General features: G+C 43.0%; 4 protein-coding genes across 13 annotated transcripts; 1 reads left to right on the top strand and 3 right to left on the bottom strand.

Moving 5' to 3' along the window:
* Positions 1-37: 37 nt before the first annotated feature.
* LOC112292281 (uncharacterized) lies at positions 38-5,768 on the bottom strand. The gene is made up of 5 exons (XM_024540592.3): positions 4,032-5,768; positions 2,333-3,378; positions 1,940-2,020; positions 788-1,783; positions 38-672 (listed from the first exon to the last, which is right to left on the bottom strand). The coding sequence occupies exons 1-5, from the start codon at positions 4,135-4,137 to the stop codon at positions 496-498; spliced, it is 2,406 nt and encodes an 801-aa protein (XP_024396360.1). The 5' UTR covers positions 4,138-5,768; the 3' UTR covers positions 38-495.
* A 2,125-nt stretch (positions 5,769-7,893) lies between these two features.
* LOC112292282 (uncharacterized) lies at positions 7,894-13,827 on the bottom strand. The gene is made up of 14 exons (XM_090256113.1): positions 13,431-13,827; positions 13,119-13,217; positions 12,121-12,206; positions 11,891-11,921; positions 11,511-11,662; positions 11,028-11,271; positions 10,836-10,898; positions 10,631-10,702; positions 10,186-10,338; positions 9,924-10,019; positions 9,364-9,489; positions 9,098-9,190; positions 8,820-8,969; positions 7,894-8,646 (listed from the first exon to the last, which is right to left on the bottom strand). The coding sequence occupies exons 3-14, from the start codon at positions 12,138-12,140 to the stop codon at positions 8,176-8,178; spliced, it is 1,671 nt and encodes a 556-aa protein (XP_090112239.1). The 5' UTR covers positions 12,141-12,206; positions 13,119-13,217; positions 13,431-13,827; the 3' UTR covers positions 7,894-8,175.
* Positions 13,828-16,650: 2,823 nt separating this feature from the next.
* On the top strand, positions 16,651-20,904 carry LOC112292863 (uncharacterized). Of its 7 annotated transcripts, XM_090256583.1 has the most exons (7): positions 16,651-16,930; positions 17,106-17,131; positions 17,499-18,277; positions 18,556-18,687; positions 19,415-19,505; positions 19,648-19,755; positions 20,104-20,904. In XM_090256583.1, exons 3-7 carry the CDS (start codon positions 18,127-18,129, stop codon positions 20,273-20,275), a joined length of 654 nt encoding a protein of 217 aa, XP_090112709.1. In that variant the 5' UTR covers positions 16,651-16,930; positions 17,106-17,131; positions 17,499-18,126; the 3' UTR covers positions 20,276-20,904. The 7 variants fall into 7 exon arrangements, with proteins under 7 accessions (XP_090112709.1, XP_024397539.1, XP_073395254.1 ...); XM_024541771.3 differs by lacking the exon at positions 17,106-17,131 and having other exon boundaries at positions 16,654-16,930; XM_024541774.3 differs by lacking the exon at positions 17,106-17,131 and having other exon boundaries at positions 16,656-16,930; positions 19,415-19,490.
* LOC112292869 (LOB domain-containing protein 4) lies at positions 20,424-24,803 on the bottom strand. 4 transcript variants are annotated; one of them, XM_090256587.1, is made up of 4 exons: positions 24,524-24,803; positions 24,312-24,414; positions 21,508-22,132; positions 20,424-21,315 (listed from the first exon to the last, which is right to left on the bottom strand). In XM_090256587.1, exons 3-4 carry the CDS (start codon positions 21,667-21,669, stop codon positions 20,962-20,964), a joined length of 516 nt encoding a protein of 171 aa, XP_090112713.1. In that variant the 5' UTR covers positions 21,670-22,132; positions 24,312-24,414; positions 24,524-24,803; the 3' UTR covers positions 20,424-20,961. The 4 variants fall into 4 exon arrangements, with proteins under 4 accessions (XP_090112713.1, XP_090112711.1, XP_090112712.1 ...); XM_090256585.1 differs by having other exon boundaries at positions 23,046-24,803; XM_090256586.1 differs by having other exon boundaries at positions 23,841-24,803.
* Between the last annotated feature and the right edge of the window lie 2,656 nt (positions 24,804-27,459).

Below are 27,459 nucleotides of genomic sequence, written 5' to 3'. Positions count from 1 at the left end.
AAGACGCAGAGGACGAAAGCCAAAAAAACACCCTTCGTTAACCAGAATCTTTTTAAAATTCAAAAACAAGTTTCTCAATAAGCACACGACATCAGTGGCCATCTAATCTCAGCCACACCAATTGGAATCTGTGGTCAAAACTTGGAGTTCCGATGACCCCAAACATTCACTAAGAATGCCCTGTGCCCATCATACTGGGATACGCTCGACAAGTGCATACATTCTGCTTTCTCTACAAGAATTGACCGCTGCAAATCTCTTACACCTCTTTGAGACTCCATTGAGCTTCGCCCCATCCCACTCTCACTAACATCACAAGACCACAAGGAAACCCATCACTTCCAACGCCGGCCTTCCACCTTACCATCGCCTCCGTCACATCTTCGTCATCTGTTTCTATCTACTTCACCTCTCACATCGGAGGTGACTGTGGAATCGCGTTCCCACCTCTGCCCTCACCCTCATCTGCTCAAATATCTATCCCTCACCCAATTATTAATCGGACTCACTGTCAGAAGTGGTTACACAAGACGTCTCGCTTCCGATGCTGCCCACCTGGATATCCATTCGCCCCTTGAGATCCATTCGCCCCTTGAGATCCATTCGGCCGTGGTTGCGGTGGTGGTTACTATTGCGCAGTTTAGCACCTGGTAAAGATGTCAATTCGTTGCGCTGAATTCACATAACAGTGCCATATGTCAGACACATTCATCACCAAAACCCGTTGCGTAAAATCAAATCCAGCAAGACGAGGACCTTAATTTGAAAAGCACGAGCATGTCTGTACCTTCTGAATGAAAGCATCGATTTCATCTTGTGTCAATGCATCCGTTTCTTCGGCATCTGCTTGGCTCCATCCAAGTGATATCAGAAATAGCATTTCCTCGTGCTCGGAAAGTCCATCCCCTGATGCCAACTGCTGCTGCAGGGACACATCAGCCTCCTCGAACACCTGCTCTTCGACGACGTCTTCCGTCGTGCTCCCTATTAACGCTCCGTTCTCTTCGGCCGCGGAGCCAAACTCCCCAGCGTCAGAGGCAGCTCCTTCAGCATCTACAGCAGTGTCCATCTCTTGGCGGTCTCCGTTTTCCAAAGGGTAAGAATCAACTACGGGTTGCTCACCAACGTCATCCAAAGGACGCACAATCTCATCTGACAAGCCGACTTCCACATCTACATCGTTTACAAGATCATCGGTTTTCGCCGCTTCAACGTCCAATTTATCTACAATATTTGGTGCACTACTCAAGCCCGCTTTCTTTCGAAGAGTATTGAAAAAGTCGACACGATTTTGTGTAGGCACAGTGAGCCGACGTTCATCACCTCCAGAGAAACTTCCATCTTTCGAGCTTATGCTCCCAATATTTCCATCTAAACTTGAACCAACTGAAACGGGTGGAATCGGAAGAGCGCGCCGATCCAGAAGTTGTTTCTGCTTACGAGGAGCGCTGCTCAAAACTCCGACTGCACTCGCAGAGCTTCCTCCACTCAATAGGGGGAGTACTAAACTCGTCGCCACCAGCGGTGAAGCTTCGGTTTTCAGACCCATACTAACAGGAGGAGAGGGTAACACCGAAACCACCTCTTTAACCGGAACCTTCCTAGTCAATATCTTCCCCGTTCCTTGCCCCAATTTTAAAGCCTCGGAACGAGATGCTGGAGGCCGGTAAGGCGAGCTCGGAACCTGCTGGGAGGTACCCATCACCAGCCTTGGCTTCATGGCGTTTGAAGGAGCTGTCACATGCACCGATCTATCCACTTTCTTATCCCGCGGAGAAGGGCCCTACAAAGATACCCATTGCTGATATCAACAACGCGAATACATAAACCTCTATTTAGCATGAAATATTACTTTTTTCTAAATTAACAGCCCTGTTGCTAGGAAATCTCGAACGCATTCACGTATCATCAACTCAAACGCTAAGAACAAAAAACCCACCAGAGTCTTTGGGACCATTGGAATCAGTTGCCGAGACTGCTGCAGAGCACGCTCCTCCAACCGCTCCTTCTCAACCGAATACTACAATCATTACGCCATCAATAGTTGAGTTGTGAGTTACAATCCATCGTTCGTTCCACAGAATTAAATCGCGAAAAGCTTTTTGCACATCAACTCATAACTCAAAGAAGAGTAAAACTGTCAATAAACACTGGGAACTCTAGACATCTAACCAAACGTCAACATCATCCCCAAATGTGTAACACCGCGCTTAATCTACATGTCCCTTCCAGATAGTTTCAAAGCTTTCCATGAACTGCACGCAATGCTCATACGTCAGCGCTAGGGATGGGGTGCACATGCAAAAACAGCAGCACGCTAATCATATCATACCCGTGGAGGGGTGCGCACGCGAGGATGGATCTGGACCAGCGCGTCCGCCATCTTTGGAGGATTCGTCACGCTCCCAGTCACTGGAATACTTGCTAGAGCTGAAGTTGATGGAGTAGTTACAGCACCAGGAGAGCCCAAATGACCAACCACTGTGCCATTCACAACAGTGGGAGCCTCGGCTAATGCGGAGCTCCACCCTTCTCCGCTGATACCTCCTGATGTTGTAGATGTCAGGCCACTACCAGAGGTACCACCAGTAGGCAGACCAGGTGAAGATGCTGTTGACCTTATTCCGTCCATCCTTGGTGTGGAGGAACCTTGCCATAGAGGCCGAGGACTCGAAATCACCAAGTTCCCCAAGTTTGACAGTAAACCGCTCACACCACTGCCCCTCTCTTGAGCACCAAGGGAAGGGAAATTACGCTCAAATGCTGCTTTCTGCATGCTGCTTGTCAAGCTACCGCTATTCGAGGGAGGAGCTGTTGGAAGGTTCCCTGCCTCCGCAACTTTCTTCTCCCCGTTCTCAAGCGCTCGAGCCCCTGATCCCATCGATTGAACTCGTCGAAGTGGTGCAGATAAATCTGCCTCATACCGACTTCCTGGCAATGGACCTAAACCGGGCCTCCGAAATGCGGATAAACTGTCAGACTGCTCGGTGCGCTCTCTTTCTCTCTCATCGGATCCTCCAAAACCACCCAAAACCCTGCTCCTATCTCGCCCGTCCCGCTCCCTGTCTCGGTCCCAATCCCAATCCCGTTCTCTACTGGCGTCTCTGTCACTACGATCCAAACCAGCATCATAACTGCGATATGTACTACTGCGACCAAAATTGGTGTACCCACGTGAAAAACTCTCCCTCTCTTGTGTTGAGCGGTCGCCGATGCCACTGCTTCCTCCTCCAGATCCCCGTCTAACTGATGAATAATATGCACGATCAGAGGACGAAGGTGGAAAACGGGGCGCATCATATTCAGCATCCCTACCTCCACTTGCTAACCCGGGTGAAGGAACACGAGGACGCAACGCAAAGCTTCCCCCACTCTCATCTGAACAACGACATTTCCAGATTAGTGTTACAAGGCACTAACAAATGCCAGAATTTCCGTATCCACAAAACTTGACCAATGACAGTCCGTGAGGTTCCATGTATTACAGTCACTGTGTCATGCCCTAACCCCAAGCCGTGAAGAACTACCACACTCACTAACTACACAAACCCTTTCTAAGGTACTGCGCAAGCCTGTCGTGCTCATACAAAGGAAGCCCAAACTGTAAATCATCAAACGTGACTGTCTTGACAGGAAGCTAACACATAGTCCGGTGGTATGCCAATGTTCCACTGCATAGCCACACCGCTCTTCTTTGCACCAGTAATACGAACACAGTATCTCATCAAATCCATTCATAAGTTGGCACATAAGTTTACACCCTCTGAAAAAATCTTAAGCTTCACTAGGTTCTGTACCCTAACCCCGTCACCACGTACCAACCAGAAATAATAAGACCTGAACAGGCCTCTTCCCTTTACCGAAGCGGATTTTGTCATACAGCACCATGAAAAAGCAATAGTTAACATTGTGAAAGCGGAAGTGTAATCATGATACGGGAAAATATCCCTCGTCCCAACTCCATGATTAATACTTGCAATACAGTAATTTCAAAAACAAAAAACAAAAAAAAAGAGGAGAGCTAAAGGCACCTTGATGATTAGATGGTGCCTGCGAATAGTGGCTTGCCCCGCCAACCCCGCCACTGCCGGCCCCTTTGAGCCATTGCGGAACCAAGGATGGCTCACTTCTCTCCATCCCTGCCACAGACCATGATAGGTCTGCCGGCAGGAAACCTACAGTCACTTTCTGACTACCACCAATCTCGACCTGTTCTCTTAAAGGATACACAAAAACCTCACCAACCTCGCCAGGATAAATCCTCTTCCTCACACTACAACATCATCAAGGTCAATCATCTCACACAAGCACTATCTGGAAGCACCCACAATAAGTCCCTCTTTCTTTCTACTCATCCAGAAGAATGCGAGGGTTCAATTACATCAGGACCACAATTCCTGATAATTTCCCAAAGAACTCCAGCGTTCACAACTAATCAGGGCCTTTGTGTTGCCTAAGAAACAACACAATCCATTTGGTATCACTCAAGTATCACTCTAATACGAATTCCAGCACTCCACAGCGACACTTCTTCCGATTCGAAGCGTAACACGGCTGACAACGATGAAATTGCCAGATCTTTCAATATACATAAGATACCTCCCAATAGTCTTCCAAATTAAACCGTAAGCTCCACTAGAAGCGTCAGGAAAACCCAAGCTGAATATCAACTGCACAGTCCTTTATAGTACACTGTAAAACCCCCCGGATTCAGCACTAGACTAGTGCTACTAGTAATTTAAGAACAGTCCAAAATGTACCCAAAATGCCCATCACGGAGATGCGCGAGAAAGCTAATCCAAATGTTCACGTACGCCAAGAGCAAGTGGTCTTCACCGAAGTAACCTTCTCTTCCGCAAACTGAACAGCTCGGAAACTCGAAACGGAAACCAAGCGTACGAAAACCCTGAGACGAAATTAAGCAATACACAACTATTCACTATGCACCAAGTATGCTGAGACAGCAAGTGCGCATGAACATCCGAATAATCATAAAAAATATCTTGACCCTTGCTGGAATTGCCTCACTTCGTGCCTGTGAAGGTCAACAGCAACAAGCACCGAATCTCTCCCAGCACCCCGCAGTATTTGCCATGCCTGCTGCTACCCCGCTTTGCAAACCCTAACTCTTCCACACAGAGAGGCCATCCAAGTCACCAGTCCTGCAACCAAGGCAGGATCCACAACCACCAAAACCTGTCCAATGCCCTCGCTCACAAAACTACCCACCCTCACTCCTTTCCAGCGACTTCCTTTTCGTCGTTGCCTTGTTTGTCTTAGAATCGTATCTCCCACAATCAAAACCACTCACAAAGCGCACACCACCTCCCACCAGATGCTCACGGGGGAACCATCCCCAAGCAGTTGCAAAGAAAATCACCGCTATGGCTTGCCTTCCCCCTCCAAAACCCCTCACAATTACCAACCCAACCCACGGGTGTAATTCCCTAGACCATGAATCTCACCCGCCTCTACACCCCGCTTCAGAAACCGCCAAAACCTCAGGCCCAAACCTAGAAACCCCCACCCTATCCGTCACTCCACTTCGCAAGACCTGCACCAAAACCCTCGCACTTTCCCACACGCACTTCACACAAGTCCTATATTTCACCTCCCTCACACTATCGCCATGGTCGCACAGGAATCCTCAATACCAAGCTCTGTCTCCGATGCACACTAGATGAAATGACGCCCAAACCCTAGACCCAGACAAATGGGCTACACAACAGGGAAATTCTCAAAATCAGCAGCCGCCCCCCTAGTTCTTTTTTCCGCTTCGATTGGAGGCGAGGCGAGGCAATGGCGATAACAGCAACCCAAAAAAATTGTAAAGAGTTGAGGGTCTCACGCCGTTTCTTCTTTTGCGTGAGGGCGAGTCGATGATTAATCTGGCTGAAAGAGATCGTGTGTGGGTAAACAGACCGAGCGGTGAAGGCGGAAGGAAGACAGAAAGGTTGCGACTGGGCGAGGGAGAAACGGATTGGTGGCGAAGAACGAAGACCAAACGCAGTGCCGTGACTTTGGACGGGAAACTGGAAATGGAAGGAGAAATCGGTTGAAGAAAAAAAATCGAAACGTATGAAAGGGAAAAAGAAGGGAAGAGCCGTATTCTACGGTTTCGTTCTTCGGCGATCTACGGCTCGGATTGCTGTTGCGTTGCGCTCTTGTTCTAGCGGATGTTTCCTGGCAGTCTGACTCTCCCTCCACTCCTACAAGTTGTCTCAAGACTCAGATTTTGGTACTATTTTTAGCTCGGTTGGTCATGATCGATGCCTTTCGACCCAAGTCTCTGTCCTCCTTTTCCGTCTCAGATTGGGATGTGTTTGATTTGCGCTTTCTACCTGCTCACATGGCTTTCCCTATCCACCCACTTTCGCTGTGCATTTTCGAGACGAGACGAGACGAGACGAGACTCGTCACCACCGTCTCAGCTTGAGCAGGGACAGCCTTCTAGTATTATCAGCATTGTGTCTGTGAGCGCAGGGAGATTTACCAACTTTCCCCCGATCTCTGCTTGCACGAAGGCGACCAATATGCAGTGAATAGTTCTTAGCAGCTTTTTGGGTTTTGCCCGTCGGAGATGTTCATGGATTTAGACAAATACTCTCTTTCTAGAGAGTCGCAAACATTTTGACGAGCCTTCGCCTTGAGAGTCCAGCCTTCGATCCAACTACGCAAAAACTGTCGACATCCATCCACCGAGACATGTTCTGTTGTTGAAGGACGAGCACATCTGTATAGGTGAAGGAAATGCGATGCACGTTTGGTCTACAATTCCATTCTGTTGTGCAATGTCTGCTTTACCGTGCTTCGTTGTCTTTCTATACAAAACAATGATTCCCATTAGTCTTTTCGAAATCGAAATCTGTAAGCATTTATATATAAATACATAAGATCCTCTTAAGATTTGAATTGTGACTGTACAAGTTGACTATTTCTTCCATAACCTACGAAATGAAAATGGGACAACACAATCAATGCTGACACACAAGTGAAGGTCCAGAATAAGTCAAATGTTTGATTATTTTCCTCATTGTTCTTTGCAATGTATACGTGTATTTTTCGAGTTTAATTGTGCAAACGTTTCCTGCAATAGATAATGCTTACATAATCACGTACACAAAAATAAAAGCCATCCAGTTGGTCTGTGTGGCATATATCACTATTTTAAAGCATACGCGGCGACAACAGTATGGTGATTAAGTAATCTCATCTTAATGCCACTTGTCAAGTTCGTAAAAGCACCAGCATGGTGTCGAGCAATTTCTAGTCCTTAAAAGCTCAAGCATTACAATGAGATGTTCCTGCATGTACAAGATTTCTGCATGCACAATCTTACACCTACAGTTGGGTACACACAAGTATGAAGTCACACGTCACCACATCACAATGAAAGCTTTATTTCCAGTGAAGAACCCCACAGTACAGTAGGTGAGGACTTCATTCTGGTCAATTAGTCACCAGCTTATATTCTACCCAAATTTGTGCACGTCACAGGAAGTTTGCGCATACGATGTGGACAATTTCAGATCGGACTTCATCATCGAAATTGTTGCTTTGATTATTCTAGAGAATATCCATCAAGGAACATACTTCTTACCCACTCCGAATGGTGCGACAAAAAAAAAAGAAAAAAGAAAGATCATAAGCTACGGAAGAAGTATGATGCAACCGACCATATAAACTCGTCATTCAAAATGAGAACTATGAAACGCTACAAAAAAAAAAACATCCTCCGTCTGCTGGCATCCTCGGGATCATGGATGTCAACCTCTATGCAGGACCCATACTTGCTGGTTGACACCAGGTCAGGTGACAGAAAGTGGGAAAAGGTCAAATAACATCCTCAAGGACCCTGCCAGATATGAGGGAAATAGTCACATGACAGAAACGTTGAATTGGAACCCCTAAATGACTTTATTGAATTAAAAATGTGACTAAATGGATAATATGAGGCAGTGAAAGGACATTTGTCCACTTTAACAACTTACAATGGAGAGTTGCTCCTTGAGGAGATGGACGTCCTCGCAGAATGCATGACACTAGCTTTCTTTCTTTCTTTTTTAATCACCGCCAGCATTTGAAAGATTTTTAGTCCGTCCGCCCTCTCCAAACAAAAATATCATATTTAGATATTCAAAATTCTGTAACTGGCTTTGCAAGCAGAGGGTGCAACTATGATGCAGTGAGACTGTGGCTCAGCTTCGGCTGAGTTGTTGGACGCCGCTTGACTGCAGACATAGTTTTGTCAATGACTGTCACAGCACCTGTTAAGTTCTCGAACTTTATCAGATTCCCTTGGTCTTCAGGACCACCAGCAATAGGAGAGCCAATCGGAGCAACCACACCCTTGGCTGGACGTGATGGCTGAGTGGCTAGCTTTGCGGATCTGGCCTTGGCCCATGCTATGGCCCGGTCGAGCACTGCAACACAAGCTGCTACCTCATTGTCATCATGTCCATTAGCTGACTCCCAATTCGACTCATCTTTCAACGAGGAGAAAGACTCGGATGATCCACCACCGTTGTCGAGCGTAACCTTCTCAGAACTAGCAGGAATAGAGTTCCGGATAGAGCTCGATTTCCATTTTGGAGACGGCAGTGGTGGCGCTGTGCTGGCTAAATGAAAGCCATCTTCCTCTCCAACCTTGATGAAATCAACACGCCAACTCATATTTATTCCCAACAGTATTACTGCAAAAGACAGCATGGAATGCAACTTGGGGCATCTAACATCACTGTTATAAAAATAGTTGACGTAAGCGAAACAGAAAACATACTCTGCCAGGCACTGTTATTTCGATAGTAAAGATTACTTACATCAGAAGCAGACATGGTTGTGATGCCCATTGCAACTGAAGGACCAACCAGACTTGGCCGTCTCATAAGACGAGGGCTCCCAGTACCGTCTTTGGTTCTAGAGATCGATGAAACCCGAGACCCCAATACCTTGTCATGATCATCCATCTTCTGATTCAGCAACACAAGATATTAGTTTTCAAAGCAAAAAAAATCTAATGCGATGTTCATGGACAACATATCGGAATTCTGTCACACTCGACATGTGAACAGAATATGAACAATAATAGCGAGTATACCGGTGTAGTTTCAGCCTCAGCTTCCGCAGGTACTTCAGATTCTGTGCCCCCGTTTTCCTGGGCCCCATTGTTCTTTAACACCAGAGCTCGAGCCTGTTTCACAGATGTATGAACAGATGAAGTAATCATTCAGCTATCAGAAACCTCAACTCCAGGCACAATCGCAATAAGCACGATATGGTGTTCTATGATGCTTAAAAGCTATAGATTCACTTCGGATTATTTGTAATTCACTAGATTACTAGTTGACTTCCCAAGAATATTACTTTTGCCAGAGCTTCCGCGGTCTCATCTTCCATGCGACGAACATCTTCCATGGTTAATCCATGCCACTCATCAAGCCAGCAGAAACATTTCCGGTGACCTTCCAGCAGGATTTTTCTTTGTGCATTCTGCAGCACATATTCACACCATTTCAGTGACAGGCTTCAAGTGCAAGGAGTTTGAAGGTTAAAAAATACGCAATATCTAGAGACAGTGATTGGAGAAGCGTAATTTCTTAAAGAAATGACAAAGATATATTTCTGCTGACGAGTTGGTGCATTTCAAAGCTAAGGATGTAGTGCATTGTGCCCTGATATTACTACATTCTCGGCCAATAAGTTCCATGCGTAAATTAGTTCATTTATCTCATCTAGTGAAAGTTATCATGATTACAAAAGGATAATGCAATTGAACCCATCTACTATTCGGCCTTAACCTGCTCTGCTCCGAACTTTGCAAACAAGCCAGATCACACGATGTCAAAACTTAAAGTTAACGTAGAGAACAAAATAATAAAGCAAGCAAAATGACGATGACATAGAATAAATCCAGGACGAGGTACCTTGGAAATGAACTTCTCAAGCCGCGAACCAAACCCCCAGTAGGGCACGTCAACTGTCACACACTTGTATGCACACATGACTGGTTCACATGTTTTCTGCAAAAATAGTGGACACAATATCAGAATGCAACCCCTCGGACTTCCTAACCATATCACGAGGTTTTCCCGACATTTTACTTCTATCTAAAGCCATGAACACTGCACAGTGTCTTCGCTATACGCACTCATGGATCCGAAAATTATTAGTGAAGAATCAACCTACCTGCCAGCCTTCTTGCAGAGGACCCCTGCCGGTTTTTTGTGACTTGAACTTCAGTGGATCTTCACTCTCGACATAATTCTCCACAGGATCCATGGCAATGTCAATGAACTCGACTTGCCGCTTCTTGACGGTTTTGGCGTCCAGATTCAGAGCCTGTGAATCCTCAAACGCTACAATAAGTCAACAATCATTGAAGGAAAATATAAGAGTGCAGCACCGTACATGCGATGATATCACTGCAACAGACATTGTCATTGGACATTAGAAGAATAAGTTGCGATGAAAGCCACGAGCCTCAAACCTGAACAAATCTCATTTTCTATGACAGTAGCAGAATTTCAGATCTCTGGCTGAATCGACGAACTCATGAATTGCATATCTTCCTCACTCCTTGCAAAAGGTGAAAAGACCAGAGAAAATGTAAATGAAACAGAAACTGGCTTACATTTTCAGTTGTCCCCCGATCGGGTAGGTGAGTGGTTTCCAATATCAGTCGGAGCTTATTAAAATAAGGGCACTGCAATCCATCCAACCAAACAGCCACATATTAGAGGCATTCGATGGATCTCGCAGCAATTTCGAGTTCACCAAAGACATGAGAAATGAGCAGTTGATTAAATGACCAATTCAAAGAAACCTGGAGCACATACACTGCAGTATGTCAAGCCCCGAAGCCCGACTGACAGAATACGATGTCTTTTAATATCAGACCTCGTATGTCACAAAGCTAACCAGGAATTATAGTTACACACCTTCAAGACTGGTGTTCACAAGGGCATCCGGCATCCAGCATCACCACGCCCCATCAACAGCCATTTCAAAAAATATTATGAAGTGCATTACAAGAGGGAGTGAATAGGTTGGGGAAGGGGAGAGGAAAAATCAAAACAAACTCTAAAGTGCATACTGCAAGCACCGATTATTTTCAAAAGGAAACTCATGCTTGCGGACAACAAATCAGAATACACTATGAAGGTCAGGTTCTGTAACAAACCAGTAGTGCATTTCGGATAAGCATTCCAAGCCTCTTCCTCAAGCATCAAAGCTTTCTTTGGCACCAGGCTCACGAGCCAACTTGGCAACTTGCTACAATCAACACAAAAAACTCAATTACAACAGACTAGAGAGTCGGTGTTGCAAACGCTAGATTAAGTTACCAGATGTGCATGATGAAAAATTCGGCACGATATGACATCACCAATACTAGCAAGTAAACAAACCCCTCATAATTGAAACAACGACAATTTGCCTCAGCCTAATCTCTAAAGCCTCATTATCCCTGAAATAGTATAGAAAAGGCTTAAAAAAGGTTACAGTCGACTGACTTAGCTAGGTGATATATTTTATGCGTATACTGGCCACGAGTATCATTCTCTTCATAAGGCTCGTTTTTCAACACCTCAACACCGTCCCCATCACCTCCGGATGATTCACTGGCACTGAATTTAGCAACCATATACAGCTGAGCAATCTTGTACTGCAAAGCAAAAGAAACAAAACTCAGTCAAGCATTAATAATTTGCGTTGAAGACCACATATTTTGTAACCTAAAAACAGCACAAATAACAACACATATAGTTTGTCACCTGATCTTAACATCTTGATAAGGCTCGAAGAACACTACCAAAAATCCTAGCATAAGACTTGGAAGAGACATAAATCAGAGCTGCGCAAACTATACATAAAATGGCAGTGTAGGAGGTACCTCTTCCACCGTAAACGGAAGCACAATACGGCTGGAGAACAAGGTCAAGGAATTTGCAGCCACGCGATAAATCACAACCACCAAATTGTGAACTAAATCCTGAATCCTAGTAACTTTAAAAGACGAAAAAAAAAAAAAAAAAAGTCCTAATAAGCTACATCTCTGATAAATGTCAACTTGGCTAAATGAAAAATTCGTGCGTAATCCATTACTAAATGGTAGGAGGATACTATTCTTGTACAGCCACCATTGCTACTTCGTACGACCTCCTTTCCTTCTTGTCTTATACTTCTGATACCTTTCCAGAAGTTCAAAGCTGCAAGTCAAGCAACATAACACGATTCCTAAAAAAGCTTTTTTATTTCCCCCTGACAAGAATTATGATAGACATGATTCCCAAATTGACAAATTCGTTAATTTCCCTGTGTCACTTTCATCACGTACAAGAAATCAACAAAAAACAGACGAAGTCTCAAATATTTTATACTCGCAAAACAGGGCCGTAGGTTCTTAATAAACCTTGTGCAATAGACTAGATCAGATCAATGCAGGAAATAGGGCTCAATGTTGATCGCATTGATCGATGTGGACATTGATTTGATCTAGGCTTGACTGGATCTTCCGAGTTTGACGTCAAACTTATCAAATCCAAATCTAAGTGAAACTCTCTTACAACTCATTCGACTTCACTGATTGACATTCCTCTTGTACCTACTTGCTAGAATGTGTAGGGGTTTATTCCAGTCTGACGGGTGAAGTGGACTAATACAGAGAAGTAGCATGAAACCAACTCACGGGAGTAAACTACATGCATGCTGAGCTCAGATCCACAGCAATTCTTAAACCCTAAAACATCCAACCAATGGACCAGACAATAGATCCAATAGATGAGTACACCAAAACCCCGCTATAATGCTACGTTTAAAGCCCACATTAAAGCAACATCCTCTCAATCTAAGACGGACCTGGCAGAGGCAAAAAAATCCTCACAAAATTGCACTACTTCTGGATCTTCCGGGAAAAAATATCAAAGAATAAGTAATTCATTTTGAAAAAGAATCTTAAACTGATAAGACACTACATCGAATTTGCAGATTCAAATCACCAGGACTGTTTTCCCAGAAAGATCCCATTAGTCCACGACAATGTAAGCAGGTGTGCGCAAGGAGGGACACAGTAGACTACAGAAGATTTGCAAGGCTCCACGAAGAAAACGAAAAATTCTCACATGCAATAGCGAAGTCAGGAATTCAATGCTCCAAATTGTCCGCACTGCAAAACTACTCCACCCTACACATTGCGACTTACGCAACAAGCATTACCGCCTCTGCCAGCACAATAAAAAAAAGCCAACCTCGTGAGAAAGTCCGCCACTACAGACGCTGGATCTCCGCAACATCCTCACGACAATGCAGCATTCAGCCGAGCCGTAATCTTCCATCAGCTAGACACACGTCCGCACATCTCTTCACACTCGTGACGCACCACGCGAAAGGGAAAAAAACAAAAACAAAAACAAAACGCTACCTCTTGCACTCACCAGCGGGGTGCGCAACCTCAGCATCAATCGCACAAGCAATTTGCAGGCGGCGAAGCAGAGCCAAGGCCTTCGATGCAGTCTGCTTTGGCTCCACTCCGCTTCGAGGCCGCAACTCCAGATCCGCTGCTCCTCGTGCCTCTTAACTAACCTCCCTCAACCCGATCGCGAAGTGCAATCCGCATTGGTCACACACCCGGCCGTGCCTTCTTCTCCCTACTGCTGCACCTCCTCCTCCTCCAGATTACGCTTTTACGCTCTCCTCAGTGCGCCCTCTCACAATGCCCTCCTGAATTAACAACACAGATTTACCAAACCCTCGACGAAACTCCAGCCTGCGCGAAACTCCATTCATGCGCTCCGAAATCCCAATCCCACTGCTCCTGTTACTGCTGCTGCCGCTGCGAGGTCTCCCGCAGATCGGATCCACGGCAGGTTTGTACTCGTGAGCGTTCAAGTTTCGCCGAAGGGGGACAACGTTCATCTAAAGCGACGCCTCCCTCGTCCGCTCCTCTTCGTCCACTCGCGAATTTCGTTCGTCGTAGGCGCCTTCACCTACAACACTGCCTCGCATCGGACTTCTCTGTGCATCCATTTTGGATGATCTTTGGTGCTCCTTTGTTGATGTGACCAAAAACAAATCTAGCAATCCAAATTTAAAATCTGGGTCCTTCTTGTTGTGATGTATTCTTTTTGAACCAAAAAATTGAACAATATTCAACTACTTGGACACGAGGAATCAATTTTATAATAAGAAATATTAATGAGAATTTCCAAAATCTGAACACTTTCTAGGTATTATTCTTTCTTGTTGAAAGAATATGGGAAACGATTTAATTAATGGATTTGCAACTGGTGCTTTCAGTAATAACGTACCATGAAAACATAAACTAGTAATATTAATTCACCAAACATTTTATAAAATTTGTAAAACCATTTTTATTTTTATTCTGTTAACATCATTAGTTAACATTCTATACACACAATTCTCCATGATTTTATTGAATTTACATCATATAGTATGGAGATTAGCAATCATGGATTAATCAGTTCCTTGAGTTTGTTTCAAAAAATACAGGAAACACTATTATGCGTAAAATAACTTCATTAAATTTCATTTCCAATATTCTCAATTTAAACTGTTATTATACAAAAACGTTGTTGTGAAAATTTTATTGTAACAAAAAAGTTCTTGACTATTTAAAACAGGTTCTTACAAATACAAAAAGTTTTTTTGTTTGAATGCGAGGATGAAAAATAGATTAAAATGTACAAGTTGTTTCTAATCAAATAGAAATTCGATTGTTTGGTCCATGTTTACACCTAATTTTTTTTAGAATTGTTTAATATATACAGAGTGGGAGGGAATTGTTGTAATACTGATATTAAAAATAACCAAAATAAGATTGCAACTTTTAAAAGGTATACATGTTATGAAATGTATACCACACATTTTTTATTTCATATACATATATGTTACATAATTTATACAATAATAAAAAAAAAATAGAAGTACAGAATGCAATTAATGAAAAAATTACACAGTCAATGAATTTGAAGGTCAGAATCATATAACCATATCTTGGTTGATGGGAAAAATAAATAAATAAAATTATCTTGTACTGATGTGACTTTATATATATATATATATATATTATTGGCATAATTGAAATTTTAAAAAGGAACATACTCGAACAAAATTAATATTGGAATATTATTACAACACTGAAATATTTTTTACTCTTAGAATAGTTAAAGTGCAAACCCCAATGTATGTATGTATGTATATCTTTGACAGTGAACATCTAAATTTAAGGCAAAATATGAAATGCTGTTCAAAATAAATAAAATAACTATTTGCTTTGGTGTGTACTACTAACAATTATTCAACAAGTTTTCAGAACTAATCTTTCTAAGAAATAAATTACTTACATTGCACTTCTATCTAACAAAATATATGTTTTCGCTATTATGACTATTTTCTTGATAATAGGTTAAAATTCCCCCAAATTAGCACTTCTTTACTGTCAAAAGTTATTAAAACATACTATTCTATTTGTATGTGTATTAATTTACATATAAATGAAGACGTACATTCTATTCTATCTTTATTTAAGAACGCATACATAATTTTGTAAAATAAGTATTATGCATTTTGTTTTGCTAACAGTAAATTGTGAAATCATATCATCAATCACAGTTTAAGATTATGAACAATACATTTTTAGATAACAGTATTATAACATGAAGGTGCTAATCAATTGTTAAAGTCTGAATTAAAGCCATGAAGTTATTTTAAAGTTTAATACTGATTTTGAATGTGTCAAAACTAAGAAACATATCCCTATGTTGACAAAGATAGTACCAGCCTAGTCATTTCAAGAGTTGGAAAAACGTTATATTTGTATCGTGAACAAATTATTAATTGACCAAGTCTTTCAAAGTATAGTTTTAGATTCAGTAATTGAGAGCATTTGGCATCTAATTACAAAACTATCAAAATCATTCAAATATGCATGTTGAACGTGCCTTCACATGCACTTGAAATACTAAGTGGCAATCATAGAATAAATTTATCATATGAACTTGTAATTTTTTAAAGCATTATCAGTGAAGAGTTGGGTGCAATTAAATCCACCACAACGGCCTCTTGTACAAATATGAATATATATATATATATATATATATACAAAACAAGTATAACTTCAGAATATATCAATGTGGAATAAGTATATGTAGAAAATTCAAAGTTCCCATTGCAAAAAAACTGGATGAATTTTCTACACTTGAATGTCTTCAAAAAACCAAGAATGTACTTAACTTTACCAAAAAGTTACTTTATTTCATCACCATCTTTAAGACAAGCATACCGTTAAACTGTTGATTACAAATAAATCACAAAGATTATACGAAAAAACCTAAAGTAAGAACCACTTACATCTACAAGTATAATCTACTTCAAATTTTCTCTAAATCGTGAATTAAGTGCATAAAGTGCATTTTTGTGGGACATCATGTGAACTCAAAGAGGGTTGATTTTCCCCAAAGGGATTAAAAACACTGATTGGATGATAAAAGGATGAATGCGCGAGTACATGTGAGGTACATCCCTCGAACATTCGTAGCTACCAAGCCCTTGGCGGGAGGAATTACGGGACAAAAGCCCGCGCGAATGGACCACGCGGAATATCCGCTCAGTGATTGAGAAGAATCGGCAGTACGTTCGGGATCTGCCTCGCTGAACGCTGAAATTACTAACCCGTAATTATCTCCATGTGAATAATAAAACCCACAATTCAAAATATCGCCTTCTGTAGCGAAATTCAAGCAATCAAGGAGCACCCCAATCAAGGTTTCATGAGCTTCAGGGAATAGCCTGCTTCGCTTGAAAAGCAGATTGCCCTGATCTGGCCGAGGATTGTTGATTGCGATTTGAGTCGTTTGCAGGCAATCTCTTCATGATACTAATCTTCTCGATCAATTGCTTCTGCGGAATCCTTGAGGTGAATTTGTGTTGGAATTCAAAGTTTGATGCAGTTGTGTGGAGAGTCGTGCTTCCACTGGGTTTTGCATTTGTCATGGAGGGCGTTGGTTCTATTGCGCTGGAAGAGTGCCTTGCGGCGGGGCTGAGATTGTCACGTGGTCTTGAGTTCTGATATTTGGTGCATTGGCTTCTAGGGGGTTCCGAGTTTAAGGATTGACAGGTGATTGCTTAGTTGTTCACTTGGTTAAATTTGCTTGTATGTTTGGGTTCTGGGTTTCATTTGGTGGTATCACCATGAGGTGGTAGTTTGGGTTCAGCGTCGGAATCGCCAGTGATTAGAGTTTATTGTTGAGAAAGCTTATGAGACAAGTTTAACGTTCCTCGCTTGAGTTTGGGACGACAATTGATGCGATTAGCTCTTTGTGGTGCCTAGACAGTTTCTTCCTTTCTTGCATCTTCACCTATTCTTCTTCATCTTCTTGTTAAATTAAATTTAACTTTTATTAAGTGTATTAGATGTCGTATTCAAGTTTTCGGGGAGATTGGTAATTCTGATGATGGTTTAATGACTGTTGGGCATGTTCCAGGCTTGTTGGGATGGTTAAAGCGAGATCGCCTGCTGCCAAATATCAATAGGCAACGTAGATGAAAGGGATGAGGAGTGCCATGAGGAAGGGGGCTGCAGGAAATGGCGACTCCGAAGGGGGTGTCAGACCTACATCTCATGATCTTTCTTGTGGCCTTCGGAATAGATGGCTTTGAGAGTCGTCCTTACGTCATGATTGTTTACTCATTAAGTGGCCCTCAAACCAGCCTTGTTGACTTCAGTATCAGTTTTCAAGCATTTCTCAACATTCCTAACTAAATGTCTCAGAGGCTTCAGCTAGCAATTCATGTTACTCCTTTTCTGCCCATCGTAGTCTCAAATAGTTGCACAGTCAGTGACGTAAGAAGGTTCTTATCAGGTTGTATTTCAAAAGTTTGTCATAATACCTACCCACAGATCATAGGTGGTAGGATTCCCGCCGGGAGTTCCATTGTGATTATAGAGCGCACCGAAGTGCCTCACCATATGCTGCTGCTACGTTACTCTATGGTTCAGGCACTCTTGTACTCTCAACTTTCATTTTTTGTCTGTCCCCTTCCATCACGTTGAGCTTTGCTTGTTACCTACAGCCAATGTTACAGGAAGCAAGTGCAGGTCGATGAGGCTGAATGATAGCAAGAGACAGGTTTTATTCTTTTTGTTCAGTCCCTACCGAAAAGGACATCCTGACGACATGCAGAGTACTCAAGACGTGTTGTGAAGCAAGCCCTTTGGACGTTCTTTTCAAGATTCCACTTGTGTCAACTCATTGTGTTCGTGGTACCTGTCTTTCTGTATTTAAGTTACTCTATTTTATGCGTTTGCTGGAATTGTTAAACTTTTATTCGTTTTCACCATCCATGACATAGTTTCTTTGCATAATAAATTAAACGATGTTAAGTTGTTCTGAGAATCTGCAGCCTGTTAAATTGTGGGATCAAAGTCAACTGCAGGTTATTGCTCGATACACTGCTGACTTGAAATTACTTTCTCAATGTTTCTCTAAGTTGACGTCTACGGTGTCAACAATTGCCAACGCTTTTCCGTTGTTTGTGTAGGTGGATCTCACCAATTTTGCAACAATTTTCGATATGTACTCTCAATAGATTGGAGCCAAGTACGATGGCTTCAGGTGCATATCTTGGGGGCTTTTTCGACCAATGCAAGGAGTTCACTGCTAAGCTGGTCAGGTTTGATCACTTATCGGCATAAAATCGAATTTCTCACTGATTAGTTTATCTGCTTGATCGTTATGACGAATCTCAAAAACTTGCCCATCGCAGGTTGATGATATAGTGTGAATCATGAACTGTACCCACTGACTGGCCACTGTGAAGTAAATTTGTGTTCCCCGTTACTGGGATGTTGCTGAATGTGTCTGTATTGAGCATGCTAAGTGAAGAGGCTCAAACAATGGGGCGTTTGGCGATGCAGTCTGTGTGTGCCTCACAGTCTTGCATGGGCTGCAGTCTTAGTCTTTCCTCCAGCACATGTGGGTTGCCTCATGTCTCACAATGTTTATGGTTCCTCGATAATTTGCAATATCTGAAAATTTTCTGAAAAACAAGTAAATGTGTTGTTTTTGTTTTTTCTATTTAAAGAACTGAGACTTGCTAGCATTTTCTTGAGGGAATCGTTTGGACATCGAATGTATTCGTAATTATCACGTTTCCTGCATCTTTGTTGAAATCTACCTTTGCTCATCGATTGAAGCACTTTCTAGATATTTGGCTGTCTGTTTATACCGTCTGGGATGGAAAAGATTCAAATGTTTCTGGTTTGTTTAACATGTATTATTACAACAAGAAGTACACCTTTAGAGTTACAAATTGAAACTAATCTCTGCGTAGTTGTTTGATATCGAAGAGTTTCAGTTAGTAATGTTTATTTCAATGATGAAAGTTCTGCTTGACGCAGACGAGGTTAAGGAGATGGCTGAAATGCTGACGGATTCCTCAGAAATAGTGGGCTTTCGTCTTCTGCACAACCTCAAGTACCTGAACCCTGTGTTAATATAAATTCTGAACCTTGTTTCACAATTACTGTGCCTCTCAGATCATCAAGTAATAGCAAGTTGTCACTATCACTTCCAATTGTCGAATATTCAAAACACTAAGCTGAGATTCATTTCTATTGGTGATGTGCTGCAGGATGAAATTCAGCGAGTTCAGAGACTCAACGGAAGGGAGGATAGTTAACAATAGGGGGGATCCCCTGCCACTTCAAGCCTGCTGTCAAAGAGCGTTGTTCCTAGTTGTGTAAGAACTCCCCTGGGCAGATACATCTTGGAAATTATTTCAGTTTTGAGCCTCTTAAGAAGCATCAGCAAGTTTTTTAAGAACTCATTTATCGCTCCAAAACATCTCTAAATGTGTGGTTTATGTACGTCCAATGTTGTCAATTCAAATCATAAATCACTTCGCTTGTGTATGTTGTTACCTCATTGATAGCTATGGTTGTGAATTTCTTCGATTGTGTGCATGATTTCACTGTGATTTTAAAATTTGGTTGTGAAAACAAATCCTATATCTGGCTAATCTCAGCATTTGAAGCTCTGAAGGTCGGCCGCATCGAGCGCTTAACCTAATGGCCACGGTGTGTGACAGGGATTTGCCTACTAAATCTTCGCATCGTCAGCAATTGAAATGCAGGGAAAAGAGTATCATAGGTAATTCTGCAGTTCAGAATCAACCCCCTATAACGGTATCATTTCTGATTTACCACAAAGCATGGGCATGTATAACAACTTGCGTAACTACCACTTCAATGAAAAAATAAGAAAAAAACATAGAAAAGAAAAGTAGGTGATTTAAATAATTGTGCACTTCATCGTTAAAGAGATTTCGACTCAGCTGGTGGGGGACGGCTTGGATGAAGAGAACAAATCTACGCAAATGTTTCAGCATTAAAGATGGAAAGACACATGCACTTCCAATATCATTTTTGATACATTGAACACATAACAAAATACATCGTACATGGAGCTGTTCGTGGACATCTTCGCAGCCACCACCAATCCAAGCTACAACTTTTCCAGCGACACTATGGCTTCACTGCAGCTGTGTCTCTCTGGAAGGCCTCATACAACAAGCAAAAATCTTGTGATGGGATTCCGGAGACGAGCATGGCAACTGAGGTTGATGTTAACAGCTACCGCCTAAGGGGAAAAAGAATAATGTTTCGTCAGTCGAGCTCTTTCACGTTTAGATTGCATGTACAAAACAGATGGTGATAAGCTTCATCTTGACCGCCACTGAACCACGACGAGTTTCTCTACAAGTCGAAACGCAGCCCGGGCGAGGTACTAGACAGTAGATTAAACGGTGCACACAACAAAATTCCGGCTGACACCATGTTACGTATACTGCCACAACACTTGCATGAGGGGAATCAAGCTATAAGTACAACGCTTCACAAAAACGACTGAAAATGCGGATTGACTGTTACGAGGGGTCAGATTGGAGTTATGTCCATAGAAGCTCCGCAAGCTCCATGTTGTCCGTGCGGTGGTAGTGGGCCGTGGGCTTGTAATAATTTTGAAGTTCAGGTGATTGTGGCTGCAACGGTGGCGACAAGCCCTGTTGGTATGATCCTTGTATGTGCCTCGAATTGTCGGAATCTCGGCTGCTCTCTGTATTGTGCATGCGCATGCATACGATCTCAGCATTTGCAACTGCCAGTTGAGTTTGTAAATGCGCCACTTGCTGCTGAAGAGAGGATATGGCACCCACACAACCGTATACAGGATCTCGTACACGAGCGTCAGCTTCGTAAACCATGGAGCTCACGGCATCCCCTCGCGCTTCCACAGGTAATTCCTGTTTGCCAGGAGAAAAACAAAAAAACACGTCTCAGGGTATTGAATCTCAAGAGCCACTTCATGAAGCTAATCAAACGCATGGTGAACTCCTGTACGTTTCCTATGAGTTCAAGTCCGCGTAGACTTGATCACATTCCGACTGTCGATGTCCAGGTTTACAAATATGCATGAAGGGTAGACAACGCCATACCTGTAGCATTTTATTGACGTTGGCCGCACCAAACACCTTGTGGACATTGGCGAACTTCTGGGGCTCATCGGGAGGGAAATACGGCGCAAAAACACAATCTCGTGTGCATCTCCGCCTCAGTAACTTGCAAGCCGCGCAGGGAGACATACCGGACCCCGCCATTTTGAGACTTCCCCGGCCTCAGTTTGTCACTGCTGACAGCTTGTGATATTGGTCCCACAGACCTTCACAGATACTCAAATCAGGACGGGTATGTAGAGATCAGAGAGTCCTCCAAGCATTTGGACAAGCATGCAAGATCAGAGAATCCTGTACATATTCAGTCTTGTAGAAAAATATCCCTCCTCGAAAGAAGCAGTGCAAGGTGTTCCTCTCCAGCCAATGATGCTGTCATAACAGGAGAACAACCCGTCCCTTGAAACAGCGAGACGATAGATGTGCGAGCTACTTCCTTGTAAGAAGGGATCGATTCCCGCCAAAGAAATCCTTAGGCTATGCAAACGCAAATGTTGCGGTCAAGACGACTCGCTACTCCTTACCCCAACCTGCTGCAGCACAAATACTTCTGCAATTCAGAAGTCGCTTTTGTGAGATAGCCACTGTAGCCTGAAATCAAAGCTAGTCGCTGCACATTCAAGCAAGGTGAAAACGGTCAGTCCGAATTCTATTCAGTGGACGGCGACTTCAGATAAGCTGTGGCCTAAAAGCTCCGGTCCAACTTATAGGCAGAAAGTCATACACGAGTCTCGTTCAGATCGAGATGGTGGCACTGCGAGAAAAGGAAGGTATATTTATATGCAGTCCTAGTTTTGAGAAAATATCGATTTGCACTATCTACAGCATCTCTGCAAATAGATGCCTACGATTAAACCACTCAATTGCACGCAGAATTAGCCCGAAAAAATTCGCACGGAACGTAGCATTAGAAGTGATATGTAACCAGGCAAAGTGATGTATAATTCGAATTGGGTCAAGGTGAATGCATCGCCATCGGCAACGAGAATAGAGAGGAACACTTCAAATTTGGAACACCGTGTTGTCGGCGGCGTTTCCGCTTTCTCACATGCAATCAGAGGGTCGGTATTCCCTCCCGAGAAAACATGCGAAAGACAGTGAAACCATGTAAAGACAGCCATATGCATGCTCTGACAACTGCAGTTCAAGTACTATGCCTATTCCTAGAAAGTACAAGATCGTTCTTAGAGCTGTGGTTGAGCTTGCAACGAAGGAAATCTCGGCAACATATTTGCCGCAAAGGACAAGCACAGGATGGACTCATTGATATTGAAAGGGAAATTGATGAAGGTATCTAGCAGCGACTCTGCCGGTGCAACTGCTTTTACACAGACACGAAGAAGTGCGTTTAATTCGGAATTTCTATGAATCGGCGCGGCTTCCCAGAGTTGCGTGTATTTCCAAGAAAGTACCAGTCAAGAATCAAATTGAGATGTGGAACCTAAAGTGAAGCGCATTCGCAGCGCGACTGTTAGCACGATCACGTCGAACTGGGGTCTGCCGTCATCTCAAACAATACTCACCAGCATCTGAGCACTTGGCGGGACCTTCCTAGCGCTTGGAACGCAACAACAGCGCACGATACCATACGGCGGTCAAAGACTGGACGCATAAATAATGTACATAATCTGCTATCTCCAAGCACCGAAGGCGCTCAAAAATTCTACTTATAGAGCAGAAGCATGCTGACAGCGAGCGACGGACGGGTTACAGCAAAAACAAGATATTCCAAGCAAAATCTTATTGGATTTGCGAGTTCTCAGCAGCCTGAGACCGCGCGTAAAAGTTCGGCGTACTTTTATGAAACTTATCCACACACCTTCACGCACATGGAAGCCTCAAAAGAGAACTACGCTCAACATCCTGGGACCTATCCGATTAGCCGGCAGCAGTGTGCATAACAAAGTATCGAGTCGTGCAATTCACTTCTCTGACTTTCTAGGAAGGATCTCCTTCATCAGCGAATTCACCGAGCAGCCTTGTATGTGGATCCAAGCGAGTCAACTTGAAAATGACGGCCAGGAGACTTTACTGCGGGGAAGGGGGTTTGAAAATTTGACACATTAGCACGTAACATACACCGAGACAGTGAACGTGGACTTAGAGTGGTCAACGAACGGTTTCCGACCATGATGAGCTCCAGAACTCCTAGCCTCCTGCGTTCTTCGCAGATAAGTGTCAGAGCAAGATTGCGGTCATGTGCGAGAACTTTAAGCGCGCACTCCACAATTGCTCGCAGTCACAACCAGAAATTTCAGAAGCATCAGACGACAATCACTCCGGACAAAAGATAAAAACGAAACCACGCCCCTGTGTACCTTCCACCTACTTGCCATGAATTCTCTTGATCACCACTCCGCTGCCATCGCAACTGAGTACATGTCACTCTATGGTAACTTTCGACCTCGACGAAACCCAGCCTTCACCATAGTTATCGAAGCACGATGAGGTTCTGTGTTACACTAACCCGACAGAACTACCGCGAAATTAGTTCTAAACAACAGACAACCCGAAGTCGTCCTCTGCTAATAAACTGAGACGGCCTTCACTTCCAGTTGGCGTAACCACGGGCTGATCACCCCTCACCAGAACCACTACTTCTCAAAACAAGTACATCAATGCTGTCCGACCAGCACACTCTGACTGTGCTCAGAACCCTCACAACCCCAGTCAGAACCTCCCAACCGCCAGAACCATCATAAGCTCGCTGCTGGAACGCCATTGTCAGAGAAAACATTCAACTCCAACTCCGACAAGGCCATGACTCCGCCACTACCACCGCAGCTCACCTCTACTGCCCCCGGGTCAATACCCTCACTCTGCCACCACCTCCCGCTGCCCTAGGTCACTCACTCGCTGTAGGAACCACCACAAAATCCCCGCGAGTCGGTTCTGTATGATGCAAACAAACCAAGCGCTCGCCTCACGAATTGATTCGTAGCAAAGAATACAACAAAAAACGGAAGCAATCATGCACACACAAGTGTTTCTTATTCTCCACCTCTCCCTCCTCCTCTGAGCTCCCGTGCGGCGACTGCCTTGGGATTTGCGCCGGCTGCTCGGGAACGCTGCAACGGAGGCGGAGGAACATTTTGTCTCGAAATCAGAACAAACGAGTTCCAATTCAATTCCATGACGACCGACCGCTACGAAGCTCACAATCTCTCTCTCTCTCTCTCTCTCTCTCTCTCGCTCAATTAACTTCCCAAAATCACTGCAGCAAAATTCTTCTTCTCGTTCTTCTTCGTCCTCTTCGTGTTCGTCATCGTAGTCTAGTTGCTGCTGTCACCATCACCAGGCTTTCGAATATAACAGCCTTTTACTTTTCAACCAAAAGTGCGCGCCATCCTTTTCAGAATACGATTTCCAAAATTGATGTGTTTTAGAACTGAAATAAGATGAGCCCAGTTTTTCTAACACTTTATATATTGTCCATTATCGGTACCACTATTGGGGACACACGGAGACTAGTAAGTACTTCTAACATCTTAACACTGGAAATTGGCTGAGCTCGTAGTGTGAAAGAGGCCTCAAAACTTTATGCAGAAGAATGTCTCAAAGGCTTAATCGCCTTCTCGTCAAGATTAGTGACAAGGATTAGCCATTGTACGGACTAATTAGCGATTTTTACTAATCCTCGTCACTAATCCCAGTTGGCAAAGTCACGATCGTCTGCCACATGTGGCTTTTTTATCACTCCCTTTTTTTGCCTTTTCCCTCATCCTTTTGCTTTATTCATCCTACATCCTCTGTTCTACTTTTTACGAATGCAGCGTGGCACGCTCCTGAGGAACTTTGGATGGATGTTTTTATCTTCATCCAGTACACGAAAACTTCATCCATTCACCATAAGACAAAGCCTCTGAAGCTTATAATGTATCCTGCCATTATAGTGGTAGCTCTGATTTGTTAGTTAGCACCAAAAGAGTATGTGTGAAAGTACAAAGAGAGGGTGTCATTACTTCTTCACTTGGGGGAATTCAATTGTGGATACCATTTTTTCAAAAATTGTGGGTGAAGTTATTATGTATGAGTGGGGTATTTTTTTTTGTAAGTTTATTCTTTGACATTCCTCTGGCGCCCACCATATTGTGAGTGGCTCACTAAAGCTTCTTAAAAAGTTTGGGAATTTTTGGTACAGCCCACAAAATCTTATTTTGGGTAAAATCTCCGAGTTGGGGCTTTTTTGCCTCTTTTTTTTAAAAAAACTTCATGCCTCTTTCCCAAAACATCTAAGTTTTTTTTTTTTTTTTTTTTTTTTTTTGAAAATAAAAATATATAATTGAACGAGTGACTGAACCTTGGGGAGTTTTCTTAATTTCCTCAGGGATACAAAGGTGAAGGGAAAAAGGAAGGGAAAATGAAAAGAAAAAGAGAAAAGAAAAGTGATGTAGAACATGTGTTATATGGTTTCTTTCGCGTACAATATTGATCCTTCCAAAAATCAAAACCTTGATGATGCTTGATTTTATATGTGGTTCAATATTCCTTTAAAGATATGAACGTTATTCATTTATTTATTTTCTTTTCTGGATCAACGTAAATTTAAAAAAGCTTCAGTAAACAAGTAAGAAACATTAAATAGATACAAAATTTCTAAGCAATACAAAACGTCTTTATATATATATATTTTTTTAAAATCACCACACACATTAAAAAGAAGTAACAGATCAAGCAAGCTCAATCTTGAACTTACCAATAATATGTAATCACTACAACTCACTTATACTCGTTTTAAATAGCAACTGTAAAAAACAGAAAAATCGAAGGAATGTAATCAACGAAACATTGAAATTTATTAAACTTTCACCAAGTGTTGGTTTAAAAACAAAGACATTCAGCAAAAAAACCATATCACTGAAAACTTTAATGTAGCAAACTAGTTTTGAGGTTAGAATTTCTCTATCTCATCTGGTATAAGATTGGCATAATCTTATCTGATATTAAGCTAGAATTGCTGATTCTTCCAGGCTATGGAACATCGTAATGCTGCATAATGTTGCCGAGACCTGATGAGTTTGGGCAGAGCATTTTTTTGTTTTATTTTATGTTTTGTTTTGTTTTGTGATAGGATTTTTTTTGTTGTTGTTGTTTCGCAGTGACTGTCTGTGCATGCACCTCGCTCCTCGTTGCAGTATTCTCCAAGATGGGTCACCGGGATGTGGAGCCAACACATAAAACAAGGCAGTCACAGGATGAGCTGATCAGGGCTATGCGGAGATCCAGCCTTCACGAGCCATGAATCGGATCGCTCTTCACAGAACCAAGACCGTTCAAGACAAGGAAAGTGGGTGAGGCAGGGAATTCTCAAGCCTCTTTTCCCCCAAGGTTTCTATAATGGGTAGTAGGTAAGTGGGTGGGTGGTGGCTTATCTCGGGATGCAACGAAACCAGCCCCAGGGGAACATGCAGCCAATCATTCTGGATTGGAGCCAATCTGCATTCCGAGGTGCCTGAAGATTCCCAGCTATGGAGGACAGAAGAATATCTACTGCTCGACGCTTGTTGCAGTCCTCGGTGCTGCTGAATCGTCCAGGAACCTTTCATTAGGCACTCGGTGCAAAGGTTGCGAATCTCGCTTCATAACGTTTTTAGATCCTTGGAACTCGAGCGGCGGATGGAAGTTCTTTCCGGTGATTTTGGATTTTTGCTTGCCATGCTGTTGGGATTGCAATACCCTGAGTGTCATAAAAACAATTTGTGACTTTGGCTCGTGGCATCCTGCACACTCTGCGAGAAACGAGTGTGCAAGAGACTGGTGATGTATTGCTCCTTGCGTTCAGATCGGCGCACAGCCCATGTTCCAGGGAGTAAAAATTGCATCGCGGTTTTGGATTGCGAGCGGAGTATAAGATCACTCAAACTGTGCAGCTTTAGGAATTTCTCGTACTGTCTGAACCAATTGGTCGAAGGGCACCTGACATGAAGCGAAGTGAGT

Source organism: Physcomitrium patens, chromosome 15 (genome assembly GCF_059467195.1).
Source record: "Physcomitrium patens ecotype Gransden chromosome 15, ASM5946719v1, whole genome shotgun sequence".
In the NCBI taxonomy this organism is placed as follows: Eukaryota; Viridiplantae; Streptophyta; class Bryopsida; order Funariales; family Funariaceae; genus Physcomitrium; species Physcomitrium patens.
The sequence above is the reverse complement of the archived record's forward strand: the minus strand, read 5'-3'. Positions and strand labels throughout refer to the sequence as shown.

Excerpts from the sequence above, each read along its gene's own strand:
- LOC112292281 (XM_024540592.3), bottom strand. The coding sequence starts at position 4,137 with ATGGAGAGAAGTGAGCCATCCTTGGTTCCGCAATGGCTCAAAGGGGCC. Across the intron at positions 3,379-4,031 it reads GGCACCATCTAATCATCAAG|ATGAGAGTGGGGGAAGCTTT; the intron begins GTGCCTTTAGCT and ends GTCGTTGTTCAG. Across the intron at positions 673-787 it reads TCGATGCTTTCATTCAGAAG|CGCAACGAATTGACATCTTT; the intron begins GTACAGACATGC and ends ATGTGAATTCAG.
- LOC112292282 (XM_090256113.1), bottom strand. The coding sequence starts at position 12,140 with ATGGTGGCTGTACAAGAATA. Across the intron at positions 11,272-11,510 it reads AAAATATATCACCTAGCTAA|CAAGTTGCCAAGTTGGCTCG; the intron begins GTCAGTCGACTG and ends TGTTGATTGTAG. Across the intron at positions 8,970-9,097 it reads CTGAGGCTGAAACTACACCG|AAGATGGATGATCATGACAA; the intron begins GTATACTCGCTA and ends TTGCTGAATCAG.
- LOC112292863 (XM_090256583.1), top strand. The coding sequence starts at position 18,127 with ATGATAGCAAGAGACAGGTTTTATTCTTTTTGTTCAGTCCCTACCGAA. Across the intron at positions 19,506-19,647 it reads CTCAAGTACCTGAACCCTGT|GATGAAATTCAGCGAGTTCA; the intron begins GTTAATATAAAT and ends GATGTGCTGCAG. Across the intron at positions 19,756-20,103 it reads AGAGCGTTGTTCCTAGTTGT|GGATTTGCCTACTAAATCTT; the intron begins GTAAGAACTCCC and ends GGTGTGTGACAG.
- LOC112292869 (XM_090256585.1), bottom strand. The coding sequence starts at position 21,669 with ATGGCGGGGTCCGGTATGTCTCCCTGCGCGGCTTGCAAGTTACTGAGG. Across the intron at positions 21,316-21,507 it reads ACGTCAATAAAATGCTACAG|GAATTACCTGTGGAAGCGCG; the intron begins GTATGGCGTTGT and ends CCTGGCAAACAG.